This window comes from Monodon monoceros, unplaced genomic scaffold (genome assembly GCF_005190385.1).
Source record: "Monodon monoceros isolate NGI ecotype Baffin Bay Population unplaced genomic scaffold, NGI_Narwhal_1 Super_Scaffold_21, whole genome shotgun sequence".
Lineage (NCBI taxonomy): Eukaryota > Metazoa > Chordata > Mammalia > Artiodactyla > Monodontidae > Monodon > Monodon monoceros.
This window is the reverse complement of record NW_021703778.1, coordinates 62,341,047-62,367,119: the sequence shown is the minus strand read 5'-3', so window position 1 is coordinate 62,367,119 and position 26,073 is coordinate 62,341,047. Positions and strand designations below refer to the sequence as shown.

Below are 26,073 nucleotides of genomic sequence, written 5' to 3'. Positions count from 1 at the left end.
GCCTAGTTATTCAATTAGTTCTGGAATAACTACAAGCCTATGTCAAAGGCAAATGCAATAACCAACTTAAAGTGGACAAACAAGAATCACTACCTATGAGGGCTTTGTGGATCTGTGGGCAGAGATATAAATAAGATATAGGGTCTTATCTTTCAAGAAGTTCATAATTTAGTACGACAAAAAGAACATAAAAGACCCAAAATACAGAATGCTATGAATAATGATATAAATAAAAGCACTCTCTATAGAACACAAAGGAGAAAGCATGTGGTGTCTCTGGTAAAGGATTCATATAGAAGGTGACATCTAAGTCAAACCATGAAGTATGCAGAAGGTGATGGCAGGCAGAGAAAATCCTTCATTTCAAACAATGCTGAGACACGGCAAAGAATGACAGTATCAAAGTACTCTGATGTTTGGGGTGTGGGGGTTTTTTTGGTTTTGTTTTTTAGTGGGAGAGACTAAGCTAGAGTCAAATCATCAAAAAGTGAGGGATAATGTTTCTACTTAACACAGTTTAGATTGAAGGTGGCGCTAACAGCAAGAGGCTGGAGAGAAAGCAGAGAGACCAGGCAGAAGGCTTTGCAGCGGTGGGGGCAAAAGGTGGTTTTAGGGTTGGAGGGTGGTGTGAAGGAAGGAGAACTTGTTTACCAAATCAAGGGCTGCATCCCCAGAATCGACCAAACTTGAGCCAAAACACCAAAATATGACCCTGAAGCTGTCTACATTTTTTCAGAGCACTGCTCAACAAGTGAGCTAGAACCACAAACTGCAGAACACTACAGAATTATGCCATTTTGGAATGAATGCTGTTTCTTCCTGGTACCACACTTGGCCTTAAACTTTATACCCCCTAAATGAAAAAAACAAGAAACAAAAAAAAACCTTCGTACTCCCACCCAAAAAAATACTCATGTTAAAATATGGTATCTTTCATAATTAAGTAACTTATAATTCCCTTGCATAAAATACTCTTCAGGTTTTATCATGTTGTTGAAATAACTCCCCTTTTCTCTTTCTGTAAGGCAGTAATAAATACTCCATTTATTTGGAAGTCAGGTTTCCAACAACTTCAACTCTTGGGAACAGAGCCTAAAGGAAGATGATTCTACGAAGGTTCAAAATAATTGTCAGAAAGGCCACATGCAATTCAATGCTCAGAGACTATTATTTTATATTTAATAGTAATAAGCTTAGTTGTCTGATTACAGGTATAACAGATGGAATACTGGAGGCAGCACCTAATAATTAAAAGATAGAAGAACTAAGCCACTTGTCCCAATGACTAAAAAGTCAGCAGTTTGCCTAGATTAAATAACATTATTTATGTAAACAGATTCTGAGGGCAACACTGTAATAAGCAAGGAATAAAAGCTGATGTTCAGAATCATGATTCTGAGCCATCCAGGGGACAGACTGTTCTCAGTAAAATAAACAAGCATACAGCATGTTTTAGACATATTTATAATAATATGGTTAAAAATTTTTAGTTGCTTACCATGGGTTAACATGGTAACACGTCAATTGTGACTAACAATATTATCTCAATTTTTATTGAGAATGTACAAATAAGATGTCGATGGTACAAAAAAACGCATATAAATTCACAAAAATGGTAAAAGAATAAAATATACAAAATACCTGCAAAACATGAAACTATATTCCTAATATGCAAAGTTTCTTCAAACTGACAAGAAGGAAAACATGTGGATTCTACCTATAATGTTTTACTTACTTTTATTCTTTTTTTTTTTGAGAAATTTATAAAGAGAAATAACCAAATAGGAAAAAAAAAAAAGGAGAGAGATTCAGATTTGTTATTTTAAAACGCTGGTCCCTAGCGGGTGTCAGATCTAAACTGCTGAATATAAGTAGGAGGACAAAGGCTGAAGTATAGAATTTTTTAAAAATTAGAAATTAAGTTCAGAAAACCTTCTGAATATCACTGGCTCTTTCTTCAACTGTTATGACAAAGATGAACTCTGCTATTCTTTGACTAAAACCTTTTCTTAGAGCTACAGTTGCTATTTCAAATCAGGTTTTCCAAGAGAATTCAACAACAAACTCTTTCCTTGATCCAGATCCATTCATTTTCTAAAATACTTAGTAAAGTTTCAAGGCAGTAATAGATTAAAAGCTCCAATTTCCATTACTTGCAACCAAACTCCAGCAAAAGCAATTGGAAAGAGGCTCCAACCTCCCTAATCTTTTACCTGCCCTGACAGTCTACAAATCATTTGTAAATGACTTGTATGTTTAAAAACAAAAAATTTCAGCATTATGGAAAAGAAAGGTAAGGCTGGAATAACAGCAGTTATGGCAAAATAATATTATTGATGATGACAGCAATAATGATGATGATAATAATGGAGAGGAACAGGCTCAAGGAAGCCTGAAATTCCTGTTAGCAGAAGTTCTCAAACACACTTCTTTGTCCATGGAAGGTTTCCTGATGACACCCTTCCTTTCTGCATCCAAAGAGAGTTCATCTTTTCTGAAATTCAGAATAAAACAGAAGAACCTAATGACTCTTCCCCATTTGCCTGCCTTAAACCAAGCATACATTCCTTAAAGCTTTCTGACTTTAACTTTTCTTTTTTTAAACACTTAGAAGTACTTTTAAAAATCTGCTTTTATGACTCCACAGCAGAAGACAAAGTCAACAAACACAGATACTATCAAGTACTATGATACAAATGTGTGATGCTATAACCACTCTACCATTCATCCAAATATTCAGACTTTCCACATTGTGCACAGGAATTGAGTCAAGAAAAGGGTACTAGGACCCAGCACCTAGATTCTGATTTTTAATATCATTCTTCAACAAAAGGAATCAGGGCTCCTTGGAGGAATGGCTGATACTAGAACTGTGGCAAGAAAAACAGATGAGCGTGGAGTATCTTACAGTACCAAAAAGTAAAGGACACAAAACACAAAAGAACAGAGGCATGTCAAAGGGACACTGGAGCCAACCTGCAAGAGCTCCTAATGGCCAAAGCTAGAACAGTTGTGGCAACAAAATAAATAACAGTACTGAATTCAAACTCAAAGTATGAAATAAATACCCATTTAGTCCACACTGATATAAACAAATGATTAAATAAATAAGTGGGAGTGAAAAGACAGAAGAATTCCAAATGATTATTGTAGATACATCCCTTCCAGAAGGTGGAACTTTGAACAATTTGTCCCCCTTTAATGACTTGCTTCCAAAAAAAAAAAAAAAAAGACTAACAGGAAAGGACAGGAACTTTACTGTGGCGAAAGCTGGCAAACCCTACCTTGACCAGGTGATCAAGGTTAATATCATCAATCATAAGTCATGATGCTAACAAGGGCACTTCACCTCTGTGGTATTCTTCCCGGAATCCACAACCCGAGTCAAACCAATGAGAAAAATATTAGACAAACCCAAACTGAGGGACATTCTACAAAACACCTGATAAGCACTCCTCAAAACTGTTAAAGTCATGACAAACAAGGAAAGAAAAACTGTGAGAGCACAGGAGACTACAATCAAGTAATGTACTAATGTTGGTTTCTTAGTTGTGATAGATGTACAATAGCTAAGATGTTAACAATAGGAGAAACGGTGACAGATTTATGGGAATTCTGTGTACTATCTTTGCAACTTTTCTGTAAATGAAAAACTGTAAAATAAAAACTTTTTTTTAAGGGGAAGGGGGGCACTAGGGTATTATTTGCAAATTTCCCCCATTCCTAGGAAAAGGAGGAGACAAATGAGAGACAATGGAGCTTACCCTGCTCTCCAATCTCACCATTACCTCACTACTGCCAACAATATCCCCCAAAATCTTACACTGAACTACTAAGGGAGGAGAGAGTGGGACTCTAAGGCTGGAACTACCAAGGGAAAAGAAAGGGCCTAATACTATCTGGTAGCTCCACTGGGATAGCAAGGCATGTATCTGTATACACTGGAAAATTATGTATAATTCATGGAATTTCTACAGAGAAATTATTGAATGATGTCACCTTTCCAAACTACCACTGGGAATTTGGCAAATAAAAATGTATTTCTTGGGCTCAACATCACTAATTATTGCAGAAATGCAAATCAAAATTATAATGAGGTAGCACCTCACACTGGCCATCATTAAAAAGTCTACAAATAACAAATGCTGGGGCTTCCCTGGTGGCGCAGTGGTTAAGAATCCGCGTGCCAATTCAGGGAACACGGGTTCAATCCCTGGTCTGGGAAGATCCCACATGCCGCGGAGCAACTAAGCCCGTGTGCCACAACTACTGAGCCTGCGCTCTAGAGCCCGTGAGCCACAACTACTGAAGCCCACCTGCCACAACTACTGAAGCCCGCCCACAAATATCTGGACAAAACTATAATTCAAAAGATATATGCACCCCTATGTTCATAGAAGCACTATTCACAATTGCCAAGACATGGAAACAACCTAAATATCCATCAATAGATGAATGGATAAAGATGATGTGGTACATATATGCAATGGAATACCACTCAGTCATAAAAAAAATGAAATCATGCCATTTGCAGCAACATGGATAGAACTAGAGATTATCATACTAAGTGAAGTAAGTCAGAAAGAGAAAGACAAGCACCATATGATATCACTTATATGTGGAATCTAAAATATGAAACAAATGAACGTATCTACGAAACAGAAACAGATTCACAGGCATAGAGAACTGACTTGTGGTAGCGAGGGGGGGGGGGGGGGGTCGGGATGCAGTGGGAGTTTGGGGTTAGCAGATGTAAGCTATTATATATAGAATGGATAAACGACAAGGTCCTACTGTATAGCATACGGAATTATATTCAATATCCTGTGACAAACCATAATGGAAAAGAATTAAAAAAAGAATGTATATATATGTACAACTGAATCACTTCACCATACAGCAGAAATTAACACAGCATTGTAAATGAACTGTACTTCAATTAAAAAAATTTATTTCTTGGGTTAAAATGTTCAGCAAAGATGCATTAACAGCCAATATGTACACAAAGCATTCACGTGCCCGAATGCATGTGTGAGTGTGTTTTATCACTTTTTTGTGATATAAACAGTGAAGGAAAGAAAACTTAATAGTAGTAGTACTTCCAAGCACTAAAGGCTACAGCGTCTTAATCATTAAATATGTACGACAACTACATTAAGACAAAACACTAGAATTAAGCCATTTGTTCTTATACAAACTAGGAAATCTTTGGCCCCAACCTTGACGACCTTGGTTTGGTGTTGGACCATAACAAATCCCCTTCAGCTGGAATGTATGCCAAATCAAAAAATTCATGTGCTATGGACTGAATTGCGTCCCCTCAAAATTCGTATGTTGAAACCTTAGCCCCCAGTACCTCAGAATGTGACTATAAATAGGGCCTTCAAAGCAATAATTAAGGTTAAATGAGGTCATATGAGTGGGCCCTAATCCAATCTGACTGGTGTCCTTTATAAAAAGAGGAAATCTGGACACTCAGAGAGACACAGAGAAAAGACCATGTGAGGATACAACAGGAAGGCGGCCATCTGCAAACCAAGGAGAGAGGCCTCAGGAGAAACCAAACCTGCCCACAACTTGTTCTTGGACTTCTTGTCTCCAGAACTGTGATGAAATAGATTTTTGTTGTTTAAGTCACCCAGCATGTGGTATTTTGTTATGGAAGCCCTAGCAAACAAATATACCATGCAATGAATACTTCCTAAGTGCTAGACTGTCCCAAATATTGCAAATACAAAGATGAATAAGACGCAGACCTGTCCTTAAGAAGTTACAGACCAGCAGGTAGAGAAACCTATCAGTAGATAGTTAAAATACAGTATCGTGAAAGAGGTATGCACTGAAACAAACCAGAGTAGGACTTAAATCAATTCTGAAGGGGAAGCTGTACCAAGGAAGGTTTTCCAGGGAGAATAAAAGGAAAAATAGTGAAATGGGAAGAAACGAGACTTGATTACCCTATTTCCATGGCAGAAGTTCTCTAAATGAACCACATATTTAATGATGAAGTACACCTACAAAATTTTAAAAACCAGTGATCTGAAAGACAACATATGATCTTTTGAGAGACAACATATAATCTTCAAATATGCCATTCCACTTCAAACAACTAATTGTCTAGAACTTACTGTTAAGAAGAAAAGGAGAAAGTAAGATGACTTCTTGGGATACTTTTCAGCATATGAAAGAATAGACTAAGGTCCACAGAATTACAAGATTTCCCCCAGAATTTGTTTTAATTTAGTATGAGATGGAGGAATCTACTTCACAAGAACTAAAGCCCTATGTTCTCCCTTCATTTCCACCCTTAACACTAAGCTCGCTCCCTACCACTCTAATCAGGCAGCACAGTCTCAACTTCACTACCTTTCAATAGGTAGAGAAGAATTGTAAGCTACAATACACTTAGAAGTTAAAACAAATAAAGAGCAATCCCAAAACTTGTCTGGAATATACAAATAATCAGCAACATAAAATGAGCTGTATAATTAAAAATTAGCCTACAACGTGCATTCCAAAATCTGTTTTTAGCCATGATTTCACATGAAGGCATAAATGGAATGTTCACCATAGTCTCAAGTGACACAAAGCTGAAAAAGGATTACATATAAACTGAATGACAAAATCAAGACCTGAAAATAAAAGCTTAGAATGAGATGAGCAAAGTCATTTAAAAACAAAAACTTTAATTAATATAAAGAACAACTAAGTTTACCTTATATTCAGATTAAAAACATAGGGAAGGAATTTTTAAAATGTTTTTCACTGAATAATTTGCCTAAAGTCAATAACTGCGTAATATTCAGAGATATTCAGTTACAAATGCTCCAAGTTCTAATTTTGGTCTAGTTCTACAAAAAGAATATATGATATAACCATCTTTTTTTTAGCCTCAAATATCTAAGTTTTCTGGTCTGAATTTATCAAATTTAAAAGACATTTTCATAAATCATCACCATCTGGTCACTTCTGTGAAAGTGGAATGGAAAAAAGTGAGTTCTACCAGCATCTTCCTCATAAAGACACTCACCTTCACAAGGATTGATCTCTAGCCACCACCCCAAAATTTGAACAAAGAAATCCTCCCCAAACTACTAACATGTAAAAGTAAAATGTATGACAATAATAACACAAAGCACAGAAGGGGAGCAAAGAATAGACTGTTGTTTCTTACATTATACATGAAATAGTCTATTATTCCTTGAAGGCAGACTGTGAAAAGTTAAATATGCATAGTGTAAACCCAAAGAGACCCTCAAAGATAAAAAATAAAACAAGTAGGTATAGCTAATAAGTCCATAGTGGAAGTAAAATGTAATGCAAAAAAACAAAACACAAAAACTAAAAAAAACTCAAGACTAAAGGGGACAAGAGAAGGGGGAAAAAAGGAACAGAGAATAAATGGGACAAATAGAAAACAAATAGCAAGATGACATTGAAGCCCAACTGTAACAAAACAGGGTGCTATTGACATACAGATAGACTGGAAAGTCCAGAAATAGCCTCACACATATCATCAAATGATTTTCAACAACAGTGCCAAGATAATAGGGAAGGAGTAAGTCTTTTCAACAAATGGTGGTGGAACAACTAGTGAGCTGTCTGGGAAAAATCTCAACCCCTACCTTACACCAGATACAAAACGTAACTCAAAACAGATCACAGACTTAAACCCAAAAGCTAAAACTTCAAAAAGAAATGAACAGAAAATTTATGTGATCACACCATGGGCAAAGATTTCATAGAAAACAAAAAGGACTAAACATTTTTTTTAACTGATAAACTAGACTTTATAAAAATAAAAGCCTTCTATTCTTCAGAGATACCATTAAGAAAACAAAAAGGCAAGATAGCAAGCACAGAACAGAGAAAATTATATACATATATATAATTTACATGTATATACAAATACACACCCAATCTGAATCCAGAATATATGTAAAACTCTCACATCTTAATAAGACAACCTCCCAAAAAACAGGCAAATAATTTTTAACATTTTTCTAAACATATACAAATGGTCAGTAAGTACATGAAAAAATGCTCAATATTTTCAGTTATCAGGGAAATGCAAACTAAAACCACAGTGAGATACAACTGTATACCCAATAAAAGACTAAAAAGACCAAAACCACCAAATGTTAAGGATGTGGCACAACTGGAACTCCACATACAACTCTTAGTAGCTGCTAGTACAGTCACACATTCATTTAACCTATGATCCAGTAATTCCACACCTAGGTTGGAAAATACAGGTATACAAAAGATTTGTATGTGAATGTTCAAAGCTTTACTCATAAGAACCCAAAACTGGGAAAAATAAATCTCCAACAAGTGAAAAGATAAACAAATTATGATATATAGGTACAATGGGATACCAAACAGTAACAAGAACAGCAAAGAAGGAACTACTGATACAAGTAACATTACAGATGACTCTCAAAAACATCCTGCTAAGGGAAGGAAATCAGATATGAAACATCTATCTATATTGATTCCATTTATATGAAGTTCTAGATCAGGCAAATTTAGTCTAAGATGAAAAAAAGTCAAAACAGTGGTTGTATTCTACAAAGGATAGGGGGAAATAATTGAACAGGAGGCACATGAGGGAACTTTTCCGAGGTGATGGTAATGTTCTACCTCTTCATAAGGATTTGGGTTACACAAATGTATACATTTGGCAAAACTTAAATGGTACACTTAAGATTTGTGCATTTCACTGTATGTAATTTTACTTCAAAAACAAAGAACTGTAAACAAGTATCCAACCCTAGTTAATGACATGGAAGCTGAATTTGCTTAGGGGTAAAATGCACTGATGTCTGCAATACAAAGCCAAACAAACAAAACACCACACACACCAATAAACTTGGCTGATGAATGGTTAGAGGAATGGATAGATGGAATGATATGTGATAAGGCAAAAAAGCAAATTGGTAACTGTAGAATCTAGGTGACAGGGAAACGGGTGCTTGCTGTACAATTCTTTCAACTTTTATATGTTTGCAAATTTTCACAATAAAATGCTAGACAGAAAATATTTGATGAGCAGAAGAAGCCAGACACAAAACAGTAATATTACATGATTTGTATGTATATGAGGTTCTACAACAAACAAAACTAATCCATGATGTCAAAAATCAGATCAGTGGTTGCCTGGGACAGGAGATACAGATGACTTATTGCAAAGGAGCAAGAAAGAACTTTCTAGGGTGATGGAATGTTTTATGTCCTGATTGGGGTGTTGGTTACATGGATGTATATATTTGCCAAAACTCACTCAACTGTACAGTAAAATGTGTGCCTTATACTTTTTATAAATTATACTTCAATTGATTTTTAAAATCTTCACTACAGAAAATCTAGAATACACAGAAAAAGCACAGAAAAATTAAGTCCCTCCTAATCACACCATCCAAATAAAATATCACCATCCTTCCCTCTCTTTTGACAAAGGCCATGCCCAGTGGAGATAAGAAAACAGCTTACTGTTTTCATTAAAGGTATTACAGAAATTCAGATTAAGCCCCTGAATTTTGGAATTCCTTTCTCATGTGACTCAAAACCTAATGAACTTAAAGCCCTTCAACTCCATCATTGCTGTGAGTCTTCATCAAGTTACTAACCATCCTGTGCCTAAATTTCCTCATCTGAAAAATGGAAATATTTACCTCAAAAGGTTGTTATAAATTTTAAGCAAAATAATGTATGCACATACTGCCTTTCATTACTGTTTTTAAAGCTAAATAGTCAACTAGCTTTTAGAAATCATCTTGGCAAAAAAGTCCACAATCTGCCCCCATGAATTTTTCCTTTTTTTTTTTTTTTTTGGCAGGCCTTCAGTTCTGTAGGTACACCCACCTCAAGTTAGTCATATTCGAGAAAACCTCAAATTCCTCTTGCAGATCAGACCAAAACCCTGAGTTGTTAAAGCCCCAAAGCAAAGGTTGGGGTAACAAAATAAAAATAAAACAGAAAACTAGATTAGAAAAGATGGCAGCTACTTTGAGAATGTAAGATCTAATATGCTGAGCACAAGTGTCCAAGGGAACAACTTCTCCCTGAAGTCCAAGTGTACTTAGATAAAAGTTGGTTTTGCTCTACGTACGTGATCTAGGTCAAAATATGTAACCTGGGGAATATTAATTAATAGTATGTTCTAAAGAATGAGAAAAAGAGTCATAAGAGAAAAACCAGGAAGAGTTACTGACACTTTAATGACTGAAGGTAAAGGCTGAAAACTGGATAGGGGAACACCTCTGGATAGAGAGCACACTAATATAAATTCAACTATATGAAGAAAAAAAAATAATTTAAACCATGTAGATTATGCCTGCTATTCTGCTCAATAAGTGAATGCCCAAAATGAACACAAAAAAGTAATATTTTACTACTTTCTAGTTGGTCTTACTTCCCATGTGCCTCTCATGATATGAGTATCTTGCTGTGCTGTCAGATTCTAACGTTTAGAGCCATTTATTTTTCCCATAACATGGACCACAAACATAGCCTACAACTTCATCTAGTGTTTAACAATGAAACGTGATTTGTTCCAACACTGAAGGAAAAATAGGATGTGTTGGACTTTCAGAGACTGTATATCTATATATTTTATGGGCAACTTTAGGGATTTCCAAGGTTATTTGGACCAAATGACATTTTTGTCTTCCTTGAACCTGTGTATCCAGACAGCAAGTGAAAATCTTTGTGGCAAAAAGCAAAAACAGCAAGCTATTAAACAATCCCAGGGTACTGGTTTGGGGAAACCAAGGATTTATTATCCAGTATACTAATGTCAGCTACTTTATTCAATAAACCTTTTTTAGTTTTTTGCTACCAGACACTGCTCAAGGTAATAATTTAAAAGATAGTTAAGATGCTACCCTGTTCCAAGAATTTCATATTCTAGATAAATATAGTAATCCTAACCTTAATGTGGATTCCTATACACGTCTAGCCTACAAACATTTACTCATATACGTTTTGGGCAATCTTCAGAATTTTGGTTTCAGTATACATAAACTGTGACTTCTTGTTGGGAAAGAAAGTGGCAACTGAAAAAGAGGCAACTGAGGGTTAGTGAAGATGATAGGAGAGAAAAGAAGAAAATCTTTTAAACTGAAACTTGTTCAAGATAAAGGAAGATGACTGAAAAGTAAGTCGAGGCATTAGAACTGCTACCCAGAACTGCCATCTATGAGGAAAAATATTCACTCACACTGGAATAAAATGGGTAAATGCAAGTGTAGGAAGAAGGTTTCAGAAAAGATCTATTCAGTTCTAGCAGGATAATTACAAGTCAGGTTATCCAAACTTTTTCTATCCCAAGCATCTGAAATCAGATCAGGATCTGGAAACAACACTCAGGTAACAGAAATGAATTTTACAGTAGTTTATTAACATTTTAGAAGATACAATATCACTGATAATACATTAGCTACCATTTATTTATGTATTGTGGTCATTCAATAAATATTTATTGAGAGCCCATTACAAGCTGGGCACCATTCTAGACACTGGGATCAGCAGTGAACAGAACACAGAAAATCTCTCATGGAAACTGCATGCAAATGAGGACAAACAAGACACGAGTAGACAAACAATCAAGATAATTTTAGAAATATGTGCTCTTAAGGAAATAAAACAAATGGTAAAGGTTAACCATCAACAGTCTCCTCACTAAGAAACTAAAGACACGAATCATGAGAAGGAACCAGCCACCAATCAACCAAGCCACGCAGTTCTGGAAGAAGAGCATTCGTAGCAGGGGGAAACAGTAAGGAAAGATCATGTAGCAGGAACAGGCCTAACATGTACAAAGAACAGAAAGAAGGGGAGTGGGAAGAAAAGGAGATGGCACACAATAAGTATTTTTTTGTTTTTGTTTTGTTTTGGTTTTTTTGCGGTACGCGGGCCTCTCACTGTTGTGGCCTCTCCCGTTGCGGAGCACAGGCTCCAGACGCGCAGGCTCAGCGGCCATGGCTCACGGTCCCAGCCGCTCCGCGGCATGTGGGATCTTCCCGGACCGGGGCACGAACCCGTGTCCCCTGCATCGGCAGGCGGACTCTCAACCACTGCGCCACCAGGGAAGCCCAGCATTTTTTAAAAAATATGTGCACGGGCACACACACACACACACACACAGAGGAACTAACAGCAAGTACAAAACAGCAACAAAATCCAATCATCTGACTTCACAAACAATTCCAAAAAGAGAACAGAGGAAAAAATGACTAAGTAGTTATCAAAGCTACAAAGAACATTTCGTAAAAATGAAGGACATAAACCCTTTCTACCTTTGTCCTAAGAGACACCTAAGAGACCACCATTTTCTCCTCCGCTCCACTCCAGCCGCAACAGCTTCTTGGCTGATTCCGGCCAAGCATACTATTGCTATTTAATCTGCTCGGAATGCTTGTCCCCAGGATATCCATAAGGCTCTCCTACCTGCTTCATTTGGGTCTGTGCTTAAATGTTTCCTTATCCTTGAGACCATCCCTGACCACCTTATACTTAAAAAGCTAACCCTACCCCCATCTTCTTTTCCCAGCCCAGTTATTTCCATAATCACCATCTGTAAAATTTACTTGTTTTCCCACTAAGGCCAAGACTTGATTTTCATCACTACTGTGTTGAACACATAGTTGGCATTCAGTAAATATATGCTGAATTGTTATTTAAAATATGCAACATACGAGACCATGGAGTTAAAGAAACCCAGAGACCTTTATCAATTAATTGACTGTGAATCTGTATAAAGAATAACAAAGCCTCTCTTAAAACATTTATATTCTTACAGTAAAAGGTTAAACTGATATTTATATAATAAAAGAGTAAATATGAAGTATGTTTTTGAAAAACAAAAGAAAATAATCTAAAATTGTGATACAACTATATTGGGAGAAACGGTAAAGAGAGAAGTGTGAACTCCTTTTCCATAAGCAGTCAAAAGGTAATGCTTAAAACTGCTTAACCCTCTGGATTAACCAGCTGTAGCATCAGTTTTTAAACTTTTTGACTTGTGAACCCCTTTTCACTCTTAAAAAATAATTGAGGAACCCAAAGGGCTTTTATTATGTGGGTTGTATGTACTGGTAATAATATTATAGAGGAAAGCTGGTAAATGCTTTAAAATTTTTTATTTAAAATCAGCAAAGGTAAATCCACTCCATGCTAATAAGTAACATTTATGAATGTATTTTTCCAAAAAAATTAGTAAGAGTGGCACTGCTGTACATTTTTGCAAATCTCTTTAATAGAGAAACCCGATTTCTTATATCTGCTCCTGTAGTCAATTTAAAATGAAAATCCAGCTTCACACCAATATTTAGTTGATAAAAGAAGGAATATTTTTAATAATCTTTTCAGATAAGTGTGAATATTATTCTTCTTTGATATTAAGCCAAAACTTAACAAGCGTAATTCTGTAAAGGTTAGTTGCAAGGTGGACTCTGAAACCGTATCAATGAAACTTTCCAGACCATTTCATTTAAAATCTATTGATCAAAAAAAAAAAATCTATTGATCTATCTCGCACTTAAGTAGGCCCTTATACCCACAGCATGATTCTGTTAATATCATGCATTGATCTTTTGAAAAAAGTTGGTCCACCGAGTTATGCACATCTTCCAAACAATGACACATTTCATTATAACACAGCAAATTAAAAAAAAAATCACATTTGTTAATATCACCAACAATTTCATCAGCAAGGTCCTGAGATGTTGCCAAGATCACAGTGGCAGATATGTTTTCCAAAATTCTAATTTCTGCTTGAAAGCCTTAATTTTATCCTGGCAATAAATTCTGTTGGTTGTTTTCCCTGAAGTGACAGGCTCACTTCATTTATTTTTGAGAAAGTATGTACAAATACCCAAGTTTAAATAACTACAATTTGTCATTCTTTCAAGTAAAATAGTGTTCCATGAAAAAAGCAACTAGTTTGCTAGTTGGGCTCGCAACTCAATCACACAAATATTTTTCTTCAAGACAAGCATCATACTTTGGTATGCAGCAGAAGTGTCGTATAACATTCTTCTCATTTTGTCACATGAAATATTAAAAAAACATGTACTCAAGGATCAAGATTAATAAAATTAACAAGCTTTACTGCTTCATGGAGGATATTCTTAAATGAAGCCAGGTTTTTTCCCCGTTAATGTATAGTGATGAAGAATATGACTATTAGTACAATTTTTGCCACTGTCTTGATATGCACTGCAGGGCCAGTAGTTTTACCCATCACTGTGTTTGCACCATCAGTGCAAATGTCAACATAGTTAAGTAACAAAGAAGAAGTTAGTATTATTATGAAATAGTTTCAAACCAACAGATAACTTGAAACATTTGAAGACCCCCCTCAAGACTCCACAGACCACAGAGAACCACTGCTCTGGAGATACATATAAACTAAGAAGAGGGAATATGTCTCCGGGGAAAAGAACTGGGTGGTAGGAAGACAGGGATGGCAAGAAGACTTATCTTTCCCTGTATGCCCTTTGTACCCTGTGAATTTAGTATCCTTTGTATTGATATGTATTTTATCTTAAAAAATTAAATAATTATTTAAAAAACAAAAAATGTAAACTGACATCTAAAGTGGCTAAGTAGATATATAAGCATATTATTTAGAAATATGAAGGTAAATACCAAAAGAAAAAAAAATTTTAAGAGCTGAAAGTGTTCCCACTTAGGAAGTGGAACTAGGAGATTAGGAGGGGTTGCAGAGGGGACTGCTGTTTTTTTCACTATAAGCCATTTGGAACTAATTTTTAAACCATGTACAGATGTTAATTGGTTCAAAAATAAAAGTCATTCAAAATACTGCCAGGAAAAATACTTAAAAGTTAAGTTTAAAAGACAAATAAAGCAAATACCGATGCAAAGGTGAGACAATGGCTGTGAAATATACCAAGATGTAACAGTAACTGCCTGGAATAATGTGCCTTTGAGTTCCCACTCTTATATGAAATATCATTCTGTATTACAATAAAAACATTTTCATTTAAAAAGCTAGTTAAAAAGCAACAATTTCCTCAAACCAAAATGTCTAATGACTCAGTTAAAAACAGTTAAGTAGGGACTTCCCTGGTGGCGCAGTGGTTAAGAATCGCCTGCCAATGCAGGGGACACGGGTTTGAGCCCTGGTCCGGGAGGACTTAGTTGCGGAGCAACTAGGCCCGTGCACCACAACTACTGAGCCTGCGCTCTAGAGCCCACAAGCCACAACTACTGAGCCTGCACTCTAGAACCTGCAAGCCACAACTACAGAGCCCAAGTGCCACAAGTACTGAAGCCCGCGCACCTAGAGCCTGTGCGCCTTGAGCCCGTGCTCTACAACAAAGAGAAGCCACCGCAAAGAGAAGCCCGCGCACCGCAACGAACAGTAGCCCCCCGTTCGCCGCAACTAGAGAAAGCCCGCGGGCAACAATGAAGACCCAATGCAGCCAAAAATAAAAAAATAAATTTAAAAAAAACAACAGTTAAGTATATAAGCCTTAAGTCATTTTTTAACAGTTAAGTGGTTAAACCCTTCCCACACACATATACATACACACACACACACACACACACACACACAAGGTAACATAAAATAAAATAACCCTTTTTCTTCTTCTATTTCATTTGATCACGATTAAGATCAAATTAGAACTTATGTATTTGAAAAAGAAAAGAATAAAATAATTGCTTTATGGTAAATATAACTGCTAAATCTTATGTAATTACTTCATAAACAAAATCTTCAGAGAAATACAAACCCACTATCAAAGTCTAATTTAAATTTAGTTTCTCAAAAGATGTCCTGATCCAGAAAAGAAGAGATTATTTCTATATATAAATAGATAACTCAAAAGCAAATTGGATTCCCCACTGTAAGGACCCAGGGCTCCTTGGAGAATGGCTGATTCCAGGACTGAGATGTGCAAAAAGAGAGGAAATACTCCAAAAAAATTATGAGAGTATGTCAAAAAGACACAGAATCCAGGGTAGAAAGGCTCCCACTGGACAAACCTGGGACAATCTGAGCATCAAAATAAATAAAGGCAGTAATGGAGTATAACCCATTGAGTAAGATAGGAAGTATGTAAGTCCATATTGATAACAGATAGATAAAAGGATGCTTCTGCCTTAAAACAGAACGCCTATTGACATAAAGAAACGAGTCAGAAAATAACCATTTTGCAACCATCAATATAAACATCAGCACAGGCAAGAATCATCAATGGATGTTAAATCCAGGAGGGAAATTTGATGAAAATACAGATCTGATTAGAAGCAGGATATATGCTCTATCTCAAAGTTATCCCCACAGACTGCTTATTAGGTGAGAGGGGAAAAATAATTATACGTTCCTGTGAAGAAACCAGACAACACCGTGACCAGGTAACTAAAAATTAACATCACCAATGAGGGGCAGACCGATAACAGGTACTTCAATATCATACCCTGAGAAAGATACAAAATCCCCCGCTGGGGATGCATAACCTGAATCTAATTACGAGGAAACATCAGACAAATCCAAATTGAGAATACTCTATGAAATATATAGCCTGTATTCTTCAAAAATGTCAATACAATGAAAGAGAAAGGCTAAGATACTGTTCCAGATGAAAGGAGACTGAAGAGATATGATAACTAAATGCAATTTGCAATCCTGGCATGGATCCTATGGGGAAAATGCTACAAAGGAACAAATGCTATTACTGGGACAAACTGACAAACCTGGAATAGGGGCTATAGATTAGATAGATTAGATAATATAGTATTATCAATGTTAGATTTCCTGAATCTGGTAACTGTATTGTGATAATGCAAAAGAATACAATACACAGTGAATATTTAGAGACTTGGGCATAATACATTCAATTTACTTTGAAGTGACTCAGAAGAGAGCATTAAAGCAAATGCAACAAAATTTTAAAAACTGGCAAATCTGACTAGAGGATATTGAAGAGTTCTCAGTACCATTTTTTAAACTTTAGGTTTGAAATTATTTCAAAATAAAAAATTTAAATAAAGGCAAACTGGGATGTCAAAAAGTGGTAAAGTAAAAAGGTGATTTATTCCGATGCCCTATAGAACATATGAATAAGGGAAATGAATACAACAGTGACTCTGACTGGCACACAGCTGCATACAGAACTTCCTAAACTCTCAATTCTCTAGAAAAAGAAAAAAACAATTTTTTTTTGGCCACACCATGCAGCATGCAGGATCTCAGGTCCCCAACCAGGGATTGAACCTGTGCCCCCTGCATTGGGAGCACAGAGTCTTAACCACTGGACCGCCAGGGATGTCCCAAGAAAAATATTTGTTTAGAAACCACATAAACACTAAGATGCTGATCCTGTGTACCCTCAGGAAAACACAGAAATCTATGATTTCATGTTAACACAGTCCACACTGAGGGTCTCTCTCTTCATCCAGCAAACCATAAGCTCCTCAAAGGCAGGCCTTAAGGTCCTGCTCTTTGTTTTAACTCAAGCACCGACAGAGTGCCTGAAATACAGTACTCATATTTGTTGAATAAATGATGAATGTTTAGAAAGAGGAACAAAAGTCTACATTTTATCAAAACTGGGAGGAAGAGAAAAAAAAGGAGAAGACATCTAAATAGGGTATAAATTATTTTAAATGCATTTTAAAGTAAGAACATTTTCAAACCTCACAAAAGGAGAACAATATTATTACTACACATATACCTATCACTCCAACACAACAATTATCAGGATTATTCCACACTTGCTTCATCTAACTCATCTCTCCCATCCTTTCTTTTCTTGGAAGTATTTTTAAACGAATACCAAACAAATTTCTCTTCCTCATTCTTCAGTCTCCATCTCTAAAAATGGGCATTTTCTTACATAAACATAATGCCATTAGCATCCCTCACAAAACTAACAATAATTCCTCTAAATCATCTAATACCTATCCACATTCAAATTTCCTCCAAAGTGCTTCAAAAATTACTTTCTACAGTTGGTTTGAGTCAGGATTTAAACAATGTCAACACATTACATTTGGTTACTACACATAAATATTTTTAACCTTCCTTTTACAATTGTCTATCAGTAATTATGAAAAAGACTAACAGACAAACCAAACAATTAATTCACAATTGTAGATTCTCCAGAATCAAACCCAATCTAATGTATTTACCGTTTGCTTTGTCTGCAGCACTCTTCCTCCAGATTGCCACTATGGCTGACTTTTTAATCACTGATCGCAAATCAAGTACTACCTCTGAAAAGAGGCCCTTTCTAACCTCTCAATGCACAGTAGAGCCCCACTTTCATTCATTCTCCATTACATGCCCCTATTTTCTTCATGGCACTTACCACTACATAAAGCTATTCTGTTTATTGTTTCCCCTAATAAAATATCCACTGCATGAAGGCACAGTGCCTTCTTCACTGAAGGCCAAGAATAATGCCAAGAACATGAGACAATCAATAAATACTTGCAGAATGATTAAATAGTAATGCAGTACTTCTATCTAAAATGTAAGCTCAGTTTAGTATTTGTTTCTGAACATTTGTAGCTCACTCACTGCTCACGCCATGGTATAAACTGAGTACCTGCAGAAACTTGGGCCAGCTGTTACCAAAACACTATGGGATGCAGCAAAGAAAGAACAGAGATATAAGGCATTCAAATGCATTTCTGGAAATTCACTGAACAATGATTATGGGTTTCTGAAAGCAAATTACTCAGAATGATTTAAAGAGCATTACCAGGAGTAAAAGTTTCATTTTTTAGTATCATATGAGAGCTAATCATGAGTAATATCTACAATGGGACAGAAGCATTATCTAGAACAACAAACATGGCTCAATCATTTGTTTTGTTTCGTTTTTTTCCCCCGTCTCTAATATATACATACCATGAAGGAATTAATACTCTCAGTATAGCATTTCTTTCTGGGGACTGGATCATGATGAATACGATTAATACCAAAAACACCTAACTAAAAATGCAAACCATTAAAATTGGGACCTAGAGAAAACTAGAGTTACCTATCCCACACTTCTCATTTAACAGTTGAGAGAGATCTGAAGCCCCGGATGGATGATCATCCACAAAGTCACAGATCTAATGAATAGCAAGCAAAGCTAGATTTAAAATCCAGATCTCCTGTCTCTAGCCCTACACTCTTTATGTATAATAATGTCACCCATAGAATGTTAATGTCAAGTTATAACATACTTTACCATCATTTTCAGTACTGTCACTTTTTTTTTTTTCCTATTGAAATCCTAGCCACCAGGGGAAATGTCAAAACAAGGGCACATATAATTACGCTCTAAGTAAAGCATGTTACAGAAACCCCTCTTTGACAAAATAATACAAGAAGCATCTAAAAAATTTAATTGGTTTGATTCAATGAGGTTTTTATTCCACATTTTAAATTTTAAAGTGAAAATAACTATTTAGGAGTATCTGCTGACTATTCCTTTGCTTTAGATGAGTAAATTGCTGACCTCTTATCTTAAAGATCAGTATAGCTATTTTTCAGTTATCTGTAGAAATAGAGTACTGAAGTGAAATTTGTCACGGTATAACCTCCACTGCAATGCATTTTTCACCAAAATGAAATTATTTTTACTATATCTTTTGTCAAAACCAACTCTAGTGAAAGAATTAATATGCAAGTGACCAAGAGACACCAAACAAAAGGGAAAAAGTGACAGAAGGATCCATACACACAAGATACAGCTTCCCTGATGTACAAGGAGAAACTCTAATCTTCCTAGTTTCCCTACAATATTGTTCAGACCAATTCATAAATACCCTCACCAGTTCTTAGAATACTACTCTGAATTGTAGAGGCAAACAAATGCACAGGAGAGAGATGTCATTTGTCCAAGGTTAAATGACAAGAAATGGACAAAAGTAAAATAATTCAAGGCTTAAAAAAAAAAACAATTTAAGATTCTTTTCAGAGTGAAAGGGTTTCTTTCTCACCCTACTTGTTTTGTCTCACCAACACGACCAAACACTACTGTTTTGTATGAAAAAATAACCTGGTTCACATTGACATGAAAATTTTTACTAAAAAACATATAGTAATGAAATATCAAAATGTAGATTTTTCACCCTAATAAAACCAAGTAAAACCAGTATTATATAACTTCTATGTAATACCTTAATCACATACTAACATTTGAAAGCAATGACACAAAAAACAAAAATGGGAAAGGAAATGGAACCTTAGCTTATCTTTTCCCCAGTCTGTTCTTTTTGGTTGAAGAGGTCCCTAAAACAAGAAAATTAAACATAAAACACCAAATGAAATAAAGTTTGGATTAAGTCACGTTCAAAAAGCTTTATGAACTATAAAATGAAGTTTATGTCAGCTGGCATCTTACCACCCCAGCGAGTTCTAAATTCATACTGCACATAAACCAAGAAACAGGAAAGCGTGCAATACAATGGAATCACCCCACACTACAAACATGAACAAATTAAATGAATACCCTGTACTTCCTGGCATTTTTTAAACGTTAAAACTTAGACGTGCGTTAAGAACTTATCTGTAAAGATCTACTATAACCTATTTAACAACTATGGTGACAAACCTCTATTTCTGCAGCATAGAACAAATATTTCCAACTACAACATTGTTACTGACTCTGATAAATTCTCTAAAAACAGTAACAAAAATATCAAGCTTCTTTTTTAATGACCAACCAGCCAACTCTATACAAAATCTGACGGGTCTGTATCTCAGCTGTTCTGCGGTCTACGTTTCCTTGATCACAGAAGAAGGCAACTCCCTAACCGTCAGGGCTGACTTAGCGCCCTCCAACACCCCGGGTGCGGGTTACCTTCATCACTCCATTGTCAAATCGCACTCCCACGCCTCAGTCCTCAGCCCCCATCCTAAGACTCTAAGGAGAGTCGAAAAAGGGAAAGAAATCCCTTCACCCACAGCCCCTTACTGAGGGGGGTGGGTGTGTCTGTAGACAAATGCTTTGCTCAAACACAATTAAATCTTCTGCGGAGACCCAGACCCTAAGTCACTACGGAGCCAGCAATAACCGGCCGGTCGCCGACCCCAGCCTTCCGCGGCCGCAGCCCTTCCTCTTTCTCCCCTCCAGCCCGGCCCCTCCCCCGTTGCGCGCACGCGCGGCCTCCAATCGATCCCCTCCCCCCCCGCCCTCCTCACCTTAATCATTAGCAACCCTCTTCCCAGGCTCCGGGAATCACTGGCCCAGGAAGGAAGACAGGAGATGTAAGGGGGGAAGAGGATGCGTCGAGAGTCAGTGATCCGCGCCTCGGATGTTGGCCTAATAGGCCCCTACAGTCAAGAGCAGCGTCTGTCACCGCCACCAAAACTGTACGAGCGGCAGCGCCTGGATCGGCCCAGCTGACCCGGCTTGGGTTCAGAATGCCTAATTTGGTCCCACGGGAACTCCTTCCCCGAAGCTGCGGGCGTTTCTATGCTGCGCAGACCGATAACCTCGCCACCGTCGCCGCCACTGCCGCTGCTCTCGGGCCGCCGCCGCCTAACCAATCCCTCCTCTACCGAGCGAGCACGACACTGGGGCCTTTACGACAGTTCGCAAAGTGAGAGCGCAGTAGCCTTCTCGCCTCCATTAACATCTGTTTGTTTCTGCGCTTGCTCAGATTCTCGTTTCTCACCGTGCCGCCCCCTCTTCCCCGAACTCGCTTGATCAGTCTGTTGGAGAAACCGAACGACGTCATAAAGCTCTTTATTTTACTTTCCTTGGTGAAATGCGGTCAGTATTTAAACAAAATGCTGAGTACGTCTTGGCTTTTTTCATAACTAAAAGTTACAACTAACCACAGAATTATTGACAGTACTTAAGGTAACAGACAAAAACATCGTGGTTTAGTGTCTCGCAGCAAATGATACTGAAATCATACTTGCCAATGACATGGAGATCATGGTACCTCACCGTTAAGGTGAATTTGCTTCCGAAATCAGATCAAAAGTGGTGATAGGTATCCTGGGAACTAACTGTACAATCACATACGCCTTCTTACTTATTTTATAAAAATCAGTAGATAGCAAATGCTTCATTACGTGCATTAGGAGGATGTAGGGGAAAAGGATGTAGGCTTTGGAATCAGTCAAACTTCCTTTCAAATCTCAGTGATGCCAGACTTAGAGAATGAATTTATGGTTAAGCGGGGGTGGGGGGTGGGAGTGGGGAATAGACTGGGAGTTTGGGATTGACATGTACACACTGCTATGTGTAAAATAGATAACCAACAAAGACCTACTGTATAGCACAGGGAACTTTGCTCAATATTCTGTAATCTAAATGGGAAAAGAATTTGAAAAAGAATTCTAAAAATTAAAAAAAAATCCCAGTGATGCCAATTAACAGCTAGCTGTCTAATTGATTAGACCTTTGTAAATCTGTTTCCAGAAAGGAAGGATGGGAGAGAAGGAGGAAGGGAGAGAGAGAGGGAGAAAAGAAAAGAAAGAAAATGTCAATTATACCTCAATTTTAAAAAATAAAATAAAAGCATATTTAAAAATAAAAGCATATTTAAAAAAATAAAATAAAAGCATATTTAAAAATAAAATAAAAGCATTTTAGTTAAAATAAAAGCATATTTAAAACCTCAGTTTCTTCCTCTATAAACTGAGGTAACATCATTTCTCTCAAAGGGTTCTTGTGAAATTAAGACAGTTCACATAACGCTTCAAGCATTACTTACCAATTAAGTGTTCAATAAACATTAATTCCCTCCCTTTGTCATCAGCTTGTCTTTCTCAATACCCTTTCCTTTGTTCGTTCATGTTCTCCATATTGTTCAGCGAAGAAAATATTTTAAAATGATAATAAACAAGAAAGGGTAGCAGATTGTGTGGGGAGACCAGAAGAGCATTGGACTAGGATTTTTCCTCAATCCTCCTATTTTCTCACCTAAATAAAAAATTCTTCCTCAACTATCTTATCTACTGCCATGGTTTTAACTGTTATCAACTTATGACTTCATAAAGCCATGTATTTCCAGACCGAACCATTTCTCTAAAGCTCTTGACCTATGCTCTTCAAAAAGGTAGACACTAGCCACATGTAGCTGTTGAGCACTTGAAATGTGGCTAGTACAAACTGAGAAGTGCTGTGAAATCTATACATCCAATTTCAAAGACACAACACAAAAAATTATTAAAATCTCAATAACTTTTAATATTGATTACATGTTGAAATAATAATTTGGCTATATTGGGTTAAATCGATGGTTCTCAGGGGCGATTTGGTACCGTCTCCTCCCCCCGAGACATTTGACAATATCTGGAGACATTTTTGGTTGTCACAACTTGTGTGAGGAGGGAGCTGTTGGCAACTACTAACAAGAGGCCAGGGATGCTCTAAACATCCTACAGTTCACAGGATAGCCCTACACAACAAAGAATTCTCTGGCACAAAATGTTAATAGTGCAGTCAACAAATCCAAGGTTAAGTAAAATATACTATTAAAATTAAATTAACCTATTTCTTTTACTTTTTAAAATATGGCTACCAGAAAATTTTAAATTACATTTGCAACTCACATTATACTTCTGTTGGACAGCATTGACTGGGATCTAGACCCACATGGCTGTTTACTGTATATGTCATTTCCACTTTAATGTGGCACAGGCATTTCTAACATATCGTGTCCAAAATAAATAAATGAATGTACATATACGGTGTTTAAACCCCATCCATCTCAGTCTTCCCTGTCTCAATCAATAGGACCAAGTTATCTAACTAGGAACATAATGGTCATCTTTGATAACTCTTCCTCATGCCTTACCTCTAATTAGTCAATAAGTCCTTCCAATTCTGCCAGTGAGATATCTCATATATTGAAAATCGACCCATTCCTCTCTGTACTCTGCACCAGTCCAGGTCTTTAGTATATTTAGAACTACTCATTTATCAAGTACTTACTATGTGCTAGACATTGTGCTGCACATTGTGAGTACTAGGTACATAACCACTGCTTTACTTGAAATATTTTACAAGACCCAGAAAGCAAACCCACAATTTACACTGTAATGTGGAAAGTAAAGGACGATACACTCATGTTCTGAGAACACGAAGATGAAACACTGTAGTCAAACCAAGAGAAGATGAAACACTGTAGTCAAACATTAAACCAAAATTTAATGTTTAAATTTTGCAACATAAATGAAGACAGTTAAATAAAGCAAATAGAGAGGGCATTGCAGGCAGAAAGATCAGCACATGCTAAGCTACAGAATCCTCTAGTTGAAACAGCATGAAACAAATTCTTTACTAGGATTGACTGAATGTGTCATGCAAGGAAACTATCAAAAGATGAGGGACGGGCTTCCCTGGTGGCGCAGTGGTTGAGAGTCCGCCTGCTGATGCAGGGGATACGGGTTCGTGCCCCGGTCCGGGAAGATCCCATGTGCCGCGGAGCGGCTGGGCCCGTGAGCCATGGCCGCTGAGCCTGCGCAAAGATGAGGGAAGCAAAGTAGATAGAAATATATTAAGTAAGGTTTTTGCTAGGATAAGGAATTTGAACTATTTTATATTTAAAACTATGAGAAGCTATTAAAGGAAATCAATCAGAGGAATAAAAATCAGATTTGACTGTTAGAGACACCATTATATAAGCAGAGTAGAGGATAGATTGGAGAAGGGCAAGAGAAGAGGGGCAAAGACCAGTTGGAATTGCAGGTAAAAAGTGATGAGGGTAGTAGAAATGGGAGTAAGAAGCAAGGGACAGATACAGAAGATAAGAAGATTGAATAACTAAGTGGTTATAGGAGGTGAAGGAGGAGAATCTCAGAGGCTTCCAGATTTATGGTAAGTGGTTGGGTGGTGGCACCATCCAGGAAAGAGACACAGGCTTGAAAAACCCAACTTTGAGGGTTTGGAACTTTCAATTGCATGGGATAAGGGAGGAGGTTGAGAGAAAGGAAAGTATTACTTCTTTTGGGGGCAAGTTGAGTTTGAGATATCTAACATTTATCCAAAGTGGAGATTCCAGTTAAGCTGTTCAACATATGTGTCTGAAGCTTAGGAGAGAGGTCTGGGCTGAAGACAGAGATTTGGACTCATTAACTTATATGTGATAGCCAAAACAATGGTTTTGATGAGGTCACACAGAGCGTAAATGAGAGGAGACAGATACCTGGGGAAGTCTGGTATTTTAATAGTTGAAGAATGAAAAGGAGTCCCAGAAGGATATGGATGGGCCAGAACAAAGGGAGAAACAGGTAACGAACAGGACCAGTGAGAAAAAAGTTTCAATAATGAAGTGAGTAATGAAGGGTATGTTTGGCAGTATGGAGATCTGTAAGTAGGAGCAGTTTCGGCAACTGGTCTACATTTTAGAACACAGGTTCTCAACTGGGGTTGATTTTGACCCCCAGGGGTTATCTGACAGTGTCTGGAGATATTTCTGGTTATTACAACTAGGTAGATGTTACTGGCATCTAGCAGTTTGAAGCAAGGGCTGTTGCTAAATATCCTACACAGGACAGCGCCCCCAGCAAAGAATTATTCGACTCAAAATGCCAATAATATTCCAACTGAGAAGTCCTGGTTTAGAAAGGACGGAACAGTGTAGTTATACAAGGATCAGTACTTTGTCATGAAATTGGTAGTAAATGGAAAAAGAAAGACACATATCAAGCAGGATATGGAATTTTTAAAAGGCAGAGACTTGAATCCTATTGGTATATTGACGGGAACAGAGCCCGCTGAGAAAGAGAGGTGAATGATCATGGGAATAAAGAAATGCTCAATGGAAGCAGAGGAAATGGGATTCAAAGGTCAGATGGAAGAATTAGCCTTAGATAGGAGAAGGGCTAGTCCTTTCACTGAAGCAGCTGGGGAGAAGGAGGAAGTGATTGTATAAATGAATTAAGTTTGTTAGCTTCAGGGGGCAAACAAACTCAGGCTTGCTCATTGAATGGCCTTGATATCTCTGTAAAATGTGAGGTAAGGCCATCTACTAAGACATCAGGTTTGGAAATGGCTTGGTGGAGAGTAATAAGAAGAGGTAGATTTTAAAAAATCAGAATAGTTACTAACATGATGGCAGGGCACACAGTAGATGGGCAACAAA

The 26,073-nt window shown here is 37.0% G+C and overlaps 1 protein-coding gene across 7 annotated transcripts in view; it reads right to left on the bottom strand.

Moving 5' to 3' along the window:
• The window catches only part of RNF111 (ring finger protein 111), an 80,798-nt gene extending 59,249 nt beyond the window's left edge, over positions 1 to 21,549 (bottom strand). For 4 of the 7 annotated variants that reach the window (XM_029238683.1, XM_029238684.1, XM_029238681.1 and 1 more), the window contains exons 1-2: positions 21,173 to 21,506; positions 20,214 to 20,260 (exon numbers count right to left, since the gene is read on the bottom strand). In XM_029238683.1, coding sequence (XP_029094516.1) covers positions 20,214 to 20,260; positions 21,173 to 21,181 — 56 coding nt within the window. In that variant the 5' untranslated portion in view covers positions 21,182 to 21,506. Of the gene's footprint in view, positions 1 to 20,213; positions 20,261 to 21,172 lie in introns of all 7 variants that reach the window. The other 3 variants (XM_029238688.1, XM_029238687.1, XM_029238685.1) reach the window with 3 other exon arrangements.
• Between the last annotated feature and the right edge of the window lie 4,524 nt (positions 21,550 to 26,073).